Source organism: Malus sylvestris, chromosome 17 (assembly GCF_916048215.2).
Source record: "Malus sylvestris chromosome 17, drMalSylv7.2, whole genome shotgun sequence".
NCBI classification, from domain to species: domain Eukaryota; kingdom Viridiplantae; phylum Streptophyta; class Magnoliopsida; order Rosales; family Rosaceae; genus Malus; species Malus sylvestris.
This window is the reverse complement of record NC_062276.1, coordinates 12,184,772-12,197,420: the sequence shown is the minus strand read 5'-3', so window position 1 is coordinate 12,197,420 and position 12,649 is coordinate 12,184,772. Positions and strand designations below refer to the sequence as shown.

The 12,649-nt window shown below is 35.7% G+C and overlaps 2 protein-coding genes and 1 long non-coding RNA gene across 3 annotated transcripts; 2 read left to right on the top strand and 1 right to left on the bottom strand.

The window, feature by feature from the left end:
* The first annotated feature begins 3,736 nt into the window (after positions 1-3,736).
* On the top strand, positions 3,737-5,806 carry LOC126611169 (uncharacterized). The gene is made up of 2 exons (XR_007618729.1): positions 3,737-4,046; positions 4,831-5,806. It is a non-coding gene; the product is annotated as an uncharacterized LOC126611169 (long non-coding RNA).
* A 442-nt stretch (positions 5,807-6,248) lies between these two features.
* LOC126611161 (GDSL esterase/lipase At4g10955-like) lies at positions 6,249-8,267 on the bottom strand. The gene is made up of 2 exons (XM_050279348.1): positions 7,976-8,267; positions 6,249-7,459 (listed from the first exon to the last, which is right to left on the bottom strand). Exons 1-2 carry the CDS (start codon positions 8,185-8,187, stop codon positions 6,439-6,441), a joined length of 1,233 nt encoding a protein of 410 aa, XP_050135305.1. The 5' UTR covers positions 8,188-8,267; the 3' UTR covers positions 6,249-6,438.
* A 2,565-nt stretch (positions 8,268-10,832) lies between these two features.
* LOC126611163 (uncharacterized) lies at positions 10,833-12,649 on the top strand. Its single transcript, XM_050279351.1, has 3 exons — positions 10,833-11,108; positions 12,129-12,203; positions 12,310-12,649. The coding sequence occupies exons 1-3, from the start codon at positions 10,922-10,924 to the stop codon at positions 12,603-12,605; spliced, it is 558 nt and encodes a 185-aa protein (XP_050135308.1). The 5' UTR covers positions 10,833-10,921; the 3' UTR covers positions 12,606-12,649.

Below are 12,649 nucleotides of genomic sequence, written 5' to 3'. Positions count from 1 at the left end.
AAACATTATACATTTACAAGTTTTTGGTTATGTTACCTATGTGCCTATTGCACTGCCACAATGTACTGAAATGAGGCATCATCGTTGATTGGGCATTGATTTTGAACACCATTTATCATTCAATATTTAGAACTCTTGACTAGGGATATGTTTACCACGTGGTTTGAGGACTGTCATTTTGATAAGACAATTTTCTCATAATTAAGGTAATAAAATATCATTTCAGAAGAATAATGAGAAAAGACCGTTCTAGAAGAACGAAGAGAATTTGTCATTTTGATTCATGAAGCAATCAATATGAAATTGAAGTAAGAATAATTGAATGATGCAACGAAAGTGATAAAATCACATATAATTGATGCAAATATGCCAACAAGAATTGATGTCCCTGTTGGACAAAATAATGAGGCAGCAATAATTTATCTGTTGCATGCCTGAAGCGTGGTAAATAATGTGGCAGTAAATGAGTTATCTATTACATACCTGAAGTGTGGCATACATTCAGACTCAAAATGTTTAGTCATTTGAAAGAAGAAGAATATGGCACTACTATACTATTGCATTCCCAAAGCATAACTGTTGCATGCCAGAAGTATGACAGTCGCCGCATGGATATATGTCCTAGAAAGGACAATCCGCATACATGGGAATGTTGATGTCTCATGCATGAAACATGATAGACGTATAGGTTCCAATGACTCAACTCCCAGAATTAGAGATTAAAACCCAAGCTCTATAACGCTCAAAAAGAGGTTATGATCTGCATTCTCTAAATTATGACTATCCTGTAAGAGATAGTGTAATGCCCTTGAAGAGGCAATGGATATCCAAAAGAAATGAAAAGCTTTTATGCATGCATGCACATGAGAATATGGGATCAAAGATTGATGATAACCAATGGTAATTTTGGTTTTTATAAGTAGCTACTAAATTCATCAATGAGCTGTGTTGATATTGAGTCCCGTTCTTTTCCGTCAACCAAAATTATTGGCCAAAAAATGGAGAAAAGCAATTCCATTACAATTTTGTAAGAACGTGGAAAAATGGACTTATATACTTGAATACAATACAAATAGCCAAAAGATGCTGAACCAATATATGACACAAGGTTGGGCATTTGTAATATAGTGAAATACACTGAAATACACTCACATGACATGACATAAGGTTGTAAACGAGTTCATATGAATGGCGAATTATATACGAAGGGTTTTGAATCGCCCACACTATATCTCCATAAGTAAATCCCTAAAGTATACATAAGAGCAAATTGCTCTGTAGAAAAATGTGTCATGAAGTGTAGAAAATCCATGAAGGATTCAAATTGCTTGAAGTAAGCCTCCGAAGGGTAAAGCATAAATTATGTACTCAATACCAATAGATGATATAAATTGCCATAGTGAGTACTATCATTATGATATTGTTGCAACATACTAAAATCTCTCGCAAGAATTGATGATATTAAATTGGGACTCCTGAAGAGTCAAGAAAAATTATAAAGTGTTGGAATGAATATTGTCTCGAGCTGCAAATCGAACAATATACCAACACGAATCTTATCTATGATGTTTATGATATTAAAGAATCATATGGATTGAAGATTATGAGTTAAATGCTCAAGTGATTAACCAATATTTAGACACTAAGAACAATCATTTATCTTCGTAAGGAAAAACATAAATTGATATTTGGTCCAAAAGTACCACATCTTAGTGAAGTATATTCTTTATTGTATTTAGCACAATACATAGAATGAAAAAAAAATGCTTATCTATTGATATCTCCGAGAAATTACAGATATATGCATACACATGAGTTAAAACAAACAAACAAGATGAAGCCTTTACAAAGGTTGCTCATGTGAAGCCTCAGTACTTGGCAGTACCCCAGAAGGGGGAGGCATTGGAGATTGATCATGTGATGCCCTAGTACTTGGCAAAACACCAGAAGGGGAAGGCATTAGTTGCCTTTGAAATCTAGCCACGAACCTCTGGTGATCACTTTGAATCTGACTTTCGGATTCCAGCAGCTGGTCGAGCTTTTTTTTCATGCTCGTCAAGTAATTATTTGCAAGCACGTGTAACACTCTATTCTCGTGCTTGAGCCTTCTAATATCTTGTTTAAGACTTGCCACCTCAACCATCAATGATTCAACTTGGCGAGTTTGAGCAAGTAGGCGTTGAACCATATTGGATACAGAATCCGCACATTGAACACTGAGAGCCAATGAGTCTTGAACGGCCGACCCATTAGACCGTTTTGAAAGGATTTTGTTATCCTTTGGAGTGAAAAGATTCATATCTACCACTATAGCAGTTATGTTATTCTTCATCACAGAGTTCCCAACCGTAAGAGAACCATTAGAGATAAGAAGGACGGGCGCCATATATTATCCTGACGCATCCTATTTGTATCACTCTTAAGACTCAAATCTAAGCAAATGTTAGATAGGCAAGCCGTTTTCAGAAATTGATGAAAGAAAATGGTTGGATATAGTGAAATCTCATAAATACAACAGAGACAATTTTCACAGGCAGGCAATCTTCAAAGCGTGCATTTTGAACACAATTAATGTCTCTATAAAAGAAGAGGCAACAGAACCACTTGTTCAAAAATTGAAGAGACATTGCTCTTCGAATTTCAAAAGCCAGATTTTCCTGAATAAAGTTCGTTAGCATTTTTTAGACGTAATCTCAGCTTTTCGGATATCACGTGCAACTTTGTCAAAGATCTCAGACAAAGTTGAAAACGCGTAAATCTTACTGTTCTAATTACACCACAGTTGTTTACAAGAGTAAAAGTACAGCACCACTACCTACTATTGGGAAATCTTTATATATGTCGACTTCCGTTCTCCATAACAAGGCAGACCTGCAAGAATACTTAACTTTTCCTCATCTCCGAGAATCCATCTTCAACAAAGCATCTCGAAATACTCAGTTTTCTCCTTCTTTGAGAATACCTCTTCAAACAAGTCACACCATAGTAAGAGTATCTCATATCATCAGGGTCGAAAGCAAGAGTATCTCATATCATGCTTTCTCTCTATCCTTTTCTTTGTCCTTTTTCTCACATGCAGGACAAGGAGAAATAGAGCAATCAGCTGGCACTTGGAATCAAACTTCCAATATAGAACTAATTGCCCGGAACCTTTGCCTGGTTGCTTACCTTGCATTGCTTTCGAGTACTTATTTTCAATTGTTGATATGATGTTGGTTATTTACACTGAAGCTGCCAAGCATGATGAGTCGCTGAGAAGTGATGTTCTGAAGGATCATTCAAATGCAAGGGTTGCATTCCTCCTGCATCAGGGGACAAATACTGCAAGAGAAGATGTCACACATGCATGGGGAAAACTAGGGAAAATACCACTTCTGTAAGAGGAACATATAAGGCAAATGAAAATGATACATTGAAGCATGTGGAGACAAGCATAATGAAACACGTGCTAATTCATCCCCAACATATTTCATTCAAGAACAAGTGCCAAGACCCTTGAAGAAATTACAAGTCTGATTCAAGATCAAGTGTCAAACACCCTTGAATCAAATTCAGCTCCAGATAAAAGGAGTAAATTCAAACCTTTGGAGGAAGTCTAGCAGAAGGCTCTCCAGCCCAATTCAAGAATAAGCCTGTGCAAAGTTAACAAACACAACGGATATGGTACTACTCATCAGGGGGAGTATCCAAAAACAGATCAAGATTTTAACAAGTCAATCGAAGACTTGTGGCCATCCAAGGGGGAGTGTTGTAGAACAGTGGATGTCCACTCAAATAATTAAATAATGGGCAAGTTGCCCTTCCACTGTTTGCCGAAGCTTGCTTCCTACAACTCCTATTTTCTATATAAATACAAACCCCACACAACACCAAAGTTGAGAGACTCACGGTAGAGATATGAAGGAAGAGAAAGAAAGAAAATAGAGGAAGAAGAGAGAAGAGAATAGAGAGAGTTATTTTTGTACTCCTATTATTCCAAATTATAATGAAAGCACCACTGTTGCCCCGAGGACGTACTCCAGTCACACTGATTGTAGAAGAATCTCGTAAATTTTGTGTCTTGTTTATTTATTCCACTGCACCCACCATCGATTTTATAACACTATGGACATTATTCATGTTTTTATATGAATATGAAAGGTTATATGGCTTATTTTTAGCTCAACTCTTGCAACTTTATTTTGATCTTAATTTATCCTCTGTAACTCAAAAGTCAATTTACTTTTTTTAACTCAAAATTCATTTTACTTTGACTTGTGGACTCTCTTTTCTTTATCAAACTTGTAGGTTGTTTCCTGAAACATATGTGAGACCAAACACTCAATAAGACTATGCTATATGAGTAATAAATTTGATTATAAATCTTTATTATGCGTTAACATTCAAGAATCAGGGAATATTAGGTTTAAAAGAAATTGAAGAGATGAGCTTTAGAAAGCAAAATGACGAGTTTTGATTTACAAATATCAAAGTTAAATTAAAATGAAGGTCTAAGAGGCGTAATTAAAATTAAGCCTAAAAAATTTAAACAGTTAAGAATATCCAAGAGTATCTTATTAGATTCCCTATTTTTTTTTTTTAAATTGAATATGATTGTTGTATTTATTTTACCAAAATATGCACTTTTCCCTATTTGGGCCGAATATGAAGGATTGTCTTCCAATTTTTAAGATACAGAGATTGAGAATCACCATTCTAAGTTTATGTCTCTTTGCTGTATAGCACCAAGCCAATTCTTTGTCACAATTACTTGCCAAGCCTTGTTCCTGAACCAGACGTTCCGGGAGTTTTCTAAGATCCATGTTTAAATATTGTTCCTTGGATTGACAGGCTTTGTCGTTTTTTTCGGCTGAAATTGAAATGCAGAAACACCTGACCCATTCTTTCACAAATGATATAACTCCAAGTAGTTCACCACAACTACACATGATGCAGCGTGACAAGAACTCTTGTAAAGGGTATGCTGATTCAGAGGAACTTGATTATGAATACTGGCTCAATAATGGATGGGGCTAAATCATGCAGAAGCGTGGTGGATTATAGTGACAAGACGTGGACTAGCCCTGAGGTGACAAGCAGACAATGGGAATCGTAGAATAGTTTGAGTGAGATGTAAAGTAAAGAATCTTATCCAGAATAGTTTGAGTGTGATGTAAAGTAAAGTTGATTGTGATGTAAAGAAGATTCATTTTTATATTATTTAAAAAAGGGACAAAAGAGGAAGATGCTTCTCCTCTCCTGATAGTTCTAGGAGAGGTTCGGGAGAGTTCCTTCCAGGCCTCTAAATATGTGTGTGTATGATGCTTTGTAATACTCAGACTTGCTTGATATGTCAATAAAGAGTGCTTGTTTGTATAACCATCCCTTGTTATTCTACTTTAAGTCATTCTAAAGAGTAAAGATCCTAGTTAGTTTATAGCTTAGTTGTCTTCAGCAACGGTAGTAGACTTACGGACGCTAATTTGGGTTGCACTAAGGGCTGGTTTGGTATTGCTGTGCTTTGAAAAAAAGCTGCTGTGAGAATAAACGGCTGTGCTGTGAGAATAAGCGGCTGTGAAATAAATCAGCAGAGCGTTTGGTAAACTTTTTTGTAAAAAAGCTTTTGGAAAAAAAAAACTAGTCTGATAGTGGGTCTTTTCATTAAAGGAGCACTGTAGCTCCGTGTGCTTTGAAAAAAAGTCAGTTTTCCAAAGCTGCAAATAGCAGCTTCAGCTTTTTCCTTTGATTTCAGCTTATTCTCACAGCAGCTTCCAAAATAAGCCATTTTTTTTCAGTTTACCAAACACCTAAAACCCTCACAGCTTTTTTTCATAGGTGCTTTTTTTTAAGCACCTCACTCCCAAACTAGGTCTAAGATTGGGCACAAGACTCCTAACTGCGAGGTCTACATCTCAGAGCCATAAGATTGGGAATACAACCCAACTTTCTGGCTGGCAAAAATGTCCAAACATCTTGAAATTGTTAGTTTTATTTGCTAGGTACGGGGAATTGACTTTAGCACCAAAAATCTATGTCCAAAAGCTTGCATTGGGCTGGAGTTCTGCCTTCGTGATGCTCTAGAAACCGATGATGTAACAACGCTAAAGATCACTGTAAAGAAGTTCAGTGCAGAAAGCACTTTTCAAAATACCTTGGATGGAAACTCCTGAAGGACATAAAAATACCTGGTGAAGCAAGCACGTTGAAAACTCCATAATACCATGTTTGTATATACACACATACATGAGCAAAATGATATGTTGGGCCGCTTTAGAGCAGTAGAACAAATCGAAATTACTATAAGGAAACACTGTAGCTTACCAACATGAGCAAAGGCAAAGCCATTATGAACTGATGTTAAACAATGTAAACAAAGCATAAAATAAAAAAACATGACAGTATGATAGACACAGATCGAAAACGAGTTATTTGACAAACAAAGAGAACAAGAAGCCTTTGTCATCTAGCTTGCGTTTGTTGTGGAGCTGGAACGCTATGCAAGGATTTCAGTTGCCTGCTAATGAGCTTACTGTTATGCATAGCCAGCTGAAGTTCCAGGTCATCCGACCACCATTGCTCTAACCCGTGAGCCTCCAGAAACTTCTGGTTTCCTTTTGACATCACAAACAGCTTCGCTGCTACTTGCCCGTTTGTTGGACGCACATTCTCCTTGTCGGCATTGGCTCCTTCCATTCCATCACGTTCGGTGTAAGAGCAGCAGATATAGTCACTGTTATTTACATATAAATGAGGAACCCATTTTCCCAAGCCTACACCAGGATTCTTCAAACCCGAAAAATTTGGTATCCAATCCTTCAATGCAAAACCAGGAGCTTTATCCCCCTCTTCACTGCTGACCTGAGTTCCACTGCCCGAAGGGAGCATTGCCTTAAATCTCTTCCAAGCAAATCCTGCTTTGTCTCCAATATTTCTGAAGCTCATTGCCAGCGACACAGAAGGTGGATTGAACAGATGAGTCTCCACATACATCCCTTCTTTAGCTAATGCTTTTCCCACTTGGAGAGCAAATCCGGCCCCCAATGAATGTCCTGCAATACACACATTACTGCTTCCATACCGTTCAGCAACTGATTTCAAAGCCTCCATAGCTGTTTTAAACCTCACAGAACCCTTCAAGCTCTCCCAAGCAAGAAAACGAAGGTCGTCTTCAATATCCCTTCTCATAGTTGGGCCTTTGAGCAATGTTCCTCGAAGTGCTAGAACCGCCTTTGGTGCTCCGCTTGGTCTGATAAGTACAAAGTCAGCAAGTGCTGCAGATCGATCCCATTCCAGTATTGCCCCAAAAGTGGATCCATCTCTTTCATCGATTAAGGTTTGGGACAATTTATACTTAAAGGGTGTCCACCATTTAGGAGCTAGAGCATGTGCTTCATCTCGATTCTCTTGTCTGTCGAGTTCAAGCAAATATATTGCTTGTATGAAGCACGCGATTACAGTTCGCTTATAATTCCCGTCCTTCCTGTATGAACATAAAATTTTGATACAAATTACAAATACACACATTGACTGGCTCAGGTGATTTGTCAAACCTACAATTATTTACCAAACTTCTATCTGAGATCCAATAATGCATTTCCCTAATTGATCAACTATTTAATAAAGGGGATTTAGTCCTGAATTATCACCTCAATAAAAATTAGGTCCCTAAATTATTTTTTCAATAAAATAAGTTCCTAAAATTCATTAAAAATTGTTAATTTCATCCCTACTAGACTTGCAAAAACTCTGTTATCTTCTCTGTTCCAGAAGTAGTTTCCTTTTATGTTCCACAAAAACAAATAAAATTCAAAATTAATCATTAGATATCCAAAATTTCATGGGCAAGTTTCTAAATTTCCACATTTATTAGAAAAAAAAAAAAAAAAAAACCATTCTGCTAAAAAATAAGCAACAATCCAACATATTTCAAAATTGTAAAGTTCCAGAATTTCCTGAAATCTTACAGAACTCATAAAAATCTGAAATGGTTACTTACCAGCTCGAGTTTATGAGGTCTCTCCAATTCGGAGAGGTCAAATTGCGAGGCCCGGATACATGAAAAGCGTATGGATGAGCAACCTCTGCTGCCACAACTTCCATAGCTATCTCCTCGCCGCCGCCGTGCTCTGTCATTAATGCACTGGCACCAGAAACAGCACGGCCTCGTTCTTCTTCTTCCTTCTCTCTTTGTTCTGGGTTTGTTTGCATGATGAGGGGAGAGAGAGGGGTGGAGTGGGGGTTATGGAAAAGGAAAGGTAAAGTCTTTTAATTGGTATCTGAATCGAAGGACATGTCGGCTTCCCTTTTAAATTAATTTATTTTAATGATTCGAAACGCCTGGTTTGTAGGCCTCCAACGGTCATATTACTGGCTAACTCAGTGGGTTCAATTCTAAATTACCATAGCATCCCTCCCTAATTACAAGAAAAATGTCATTTAAAAAATCCCCAATTGTTTTGCATATGAATTCTCGTATTGAGAAAATTACAAAACAATTGCATCTATACACCGTGATGCAAGTTCACCCCTCACCTATACTTCTCATTTCTAAAAACTAACTATCTGATGCACAAGTGTCATAGTTTTACTCAAAAATCATAGAAAGCATTTTTTAGAGGGCAGTAAATCTGAAGGTTATTTTGGTAAGTGGAGTCTATTGCACGCTGGATTATGTTATGTTGGTGGGGTTAAAGAAAGTCAAATGTTATACATTTGCATAATGTGAGTTTAGGATATCCTTAGGATCCTTCCTCAACGGTGATTTTTTCTTATATTATAGGGATCATGTGGGGTCACTTGGTAGATTTCTTAATCTAGAAGTTAAAACATTTAAATGTAAATTAAAAAAAAAACTAAATAAAATCAACGACGCATGACTATTTGGTCTAGCAACATCAGCCTTCACTTGGTTGAAGCACATTTCAAGTTTGACCCGTACAAATACACAGGGCTGTTACAAGATTTCGTGGATCATGTGCGAAATTTATGAAAGGGTCTCTCCTTAAAATAGTTATCAAAAAAAAAGATAGGACAATATATTTGACGTTATAAAACAATAATTTAAATCAAAACAAATAGGTCTCGTGGATTGTAAGTTTACATATGTAGTTAAATAATAAGTAAAAAAAAGCTACAAACATAACCCTCACTAAATAATCAAAAGCAATTCAACCTTAAACAACCAAACAAGAAAAAAAATGCAAAAACTTTAACATTAAAGTTTCCCTTGAATATGTAGCATTATTATATAACAAAATTAAAAAGAAAATTGTTTTCATTGTTGTTACTGGCACTCCAAATTTTTGTATTTAAATTTAGAAAAAAAAGAGAGTACACCTTAGTGTACAGTAAAATTTTAAAGTGCTACTAAAATCAATTTTTTGAAGATATAGCATTTATGTATAAATATTAGATGGCAAAAATACGGAAATATCGATGATATCGGAAATATCGGTAGTCCAAAAATACGGAAATTTCGATGGAAATATCGGAATATTATCGATATTGATAAAAATTGAATAAAAACCACGAAAATTGTAAGAAAAACTTGGAAATTTTTATTGAAACTTTGTAGGATATTTATTTAGTCAATTATCTATTAGTTTATCACAAAAAATTGGAAGAAAATGCATTATATGATGAATTTAACTGATTTAAGTTGATTATATAACGAGTTGGCAAACATTGTGAGTGTAGAAAATATGAAGTAATTAATGAAAGAAGTTTAAACACATCATAATCATTTATATATAATGAATTAGTACAATATTTTACGCTTTATACATTGTATGATAAGATACATGAGTGACTTAGTACTACATAGAGTTCCTATCAAAGTCTAAAATATCGGTAGTCCAAAAACACGGAAATTTCAATAAAAATATCAGGATAATATCGATATTTTAGACCTTGATGATTGCATCTTTTGCTTCCCCAAAACTGCCTCGGCAATTACAATTTATATTAGACTCGAAAAAAAAAAAAGTACAGGTGGTTCGATTTGCTTTCTATTGAAAAAGGTATTGCAAACCGCTTTTTTTATTTATTTTATTTATTTATTTCTGCTGCTGCGACCGAAACTAGTGGTTCGATTTTATTTCTATCGGAAAAAAATGAAGATTGAACTAACACGCTTCAAATTAATCAAATGATTTTTTTTTTTTTTTTTTTTTTTTTTTTTTTTGGCGAACATTAATCAAATGATTTAGGCACATGATGTTTTTCTTATTTCTTGTTGCAGTTTATTCTTGTGTTCGCACACTTCTGTACCAACCAAAACGACCTCTCTCTTTCAAAATTTCTCTGCTTTTTCCTCCGAAGTTCTCTCTATTATTATCAATTTTACAGTACAAAATCTCATTTTATTATGTACATTTGAGAAAATATTTGTTAATTTTGTACAAGGAAGAGTGACTGAACCAATCCTAACCAAATTATTACTAAATAAAAATGAGTTTGATTCAATTAGAACATCTTAAACGAGTCAAAAAGTTCACATCAGCAATAACAGTAAAAAAAGACAGCTTAAGTATTTTCCGACTAAAATATTAATTCCTACATGGCAAAACGTGGATTGACATCAAAAGTTGTTGCTGTCAAATTTGATAGCAACTTCAAATCTATTTTTAACGATTAATAAATATTTTTTTACCATTTTTATTATTTAAATTTGTTTTGTCCTAAATTACTTTTTCCAATTATATTTTTAACGATTGATATTTATTTTTTGTCATTTTTTTCTCACATATATTTGTTTAACTTTCCATGGTCAAAAGACATACAACATATGTGTCGATATGTGGAGGAGCAATTTCCCGCATTTATTTTCGTCCATATAAATAATAAAATGAGGTGTGGGTGTAATGCGACCTGAGGCAATCCTCGAAGGCTCCATGGCCAATGAAGAACCTTGTAAACTCACACAAACAAATCTCATAAAATTATGGCCTTGAATATAACTGCTGCTGCTTCATTTTCGTCGTCTTTTAGTCCTCCTCCTCCTCCTCCATTTCTAAACCCAAAGCACAAACATCATCTCAAGTTCTATCCTTTCAGAACGCATGCAGCTCAGTCGTCAGACGGAACTGAGAGTTGGATTAAAGAGGAAGACCCTCCTGCTTCTTTCTCCGGTAAGCTTTTCGTTAGCGTATCATCGATTTAGTTCTTCTTCTGTAATCTGGGTTCGTTAACGCATGCCTCTTCATTATTTTCATTAATTTGAAATTCTAACCTTTTTCTTTGAAAATATTGAATAAGAAGTTTGGATTTTTGGGGATATTATGGATACCTTTGCCATGGGAGAGCCGAATGCTCTCCCCCTTGGATGCTTCTCTGATGCCTACCCTCCCACTTTTATGCTTCTCTGATTCTTACCCTCCCACTTTTCAAAGCATACTAAATGCACAAATATTGGATCTAGTTATGCGCATACACTAGCAACTATACCAACAACAAAGATAAAAAAATCTTAAGTTCACATGACATAATCAACACCTAGCATACCTAGCATACAACCCTTTTCTCCATTTTCCATTTAATAAATAGAAGAGAAAACATGCACAATTGCATACTAGTAAACACAGTCACAAATGGCTGCAACCATTTCCTTGGTAGCATTAAATAAATGCCACACTTCATCCACCACCGAAAGCACATGGGTCACCTCATTGTTGTCAGCTCAAAATATGAGCCAATCACAACAGATTCAACTATACTACTTTAGCAATAAGAGAGGAAAAGCAAAGAATTTAGCATGCCACTAACATTCTCTTACGGCTTCTCATCTCACTGTATTTTTTTAACAGAAACTGATTTCCGCGCTCCCCTTTTGACCTTTTGCACTCCTCTGTTTAATTTTGTCACTCGATTCTCCTTTGTATAGTAAGTTGATAATAATGGAGAGAATTCCAAACGAGGGGAGTGTAAGAGGTCAAAAGGGTTTACAATAACTAGATGTGTCTTGCTCTTCAACTTCTGGTTGCCACTTGCCAGCACCTTTTATTCTGCAGTTGATTTTATTTTGGCATTGGTTACCTGTAAACTAGTGATGCTAGAAGCTCGGCATGAATTTAGAGTATATTAACTTCACTTGATAAGCCAAAAATGCTTGAAACACTTCTGATATGCCTTTTTTTTTTCTTTTTCTATAGGATCATCGTCATCTGCTCGCATGCAGCTGGATCTTTTGGAGCAACTTACCTCTACTAGCTCATCAGTTGACGGTGGTATGCAAGTTCTGTCCATATACTGAAACAGACATATCAAGACATTATATGTTGATCAGAAATTTTGAAGGATAAGAATGCTTAGAGATGCATATTTGATTGCCAGGTTATGTTAGCGATGGTAACTCTCGGAAACTTACAATCCGTCAGCAGCTAGCGCAGTTGGTTGGGGACAGAGACGGCGATTTCATCATTCCACTTGGTAAAAACTTTAAAATGGCGAGTGCCAAGGTTTTAACTGTCTCTCAGAAGCGAAATATCAAACGACAGGCTTACTTAAATGAAGTATCGAAGAGGAATGATTCAGTTTTCTTTGCCACCATTGGAGCATTTGTACTTGTTCCACCTCTTGTAATATTAGGAATAGCCATATCAACAGGTTATGTACAGCTTTTCCCATGACATATATACTACTGAATATAGAGAAATTCAGTTTACTATCTTAA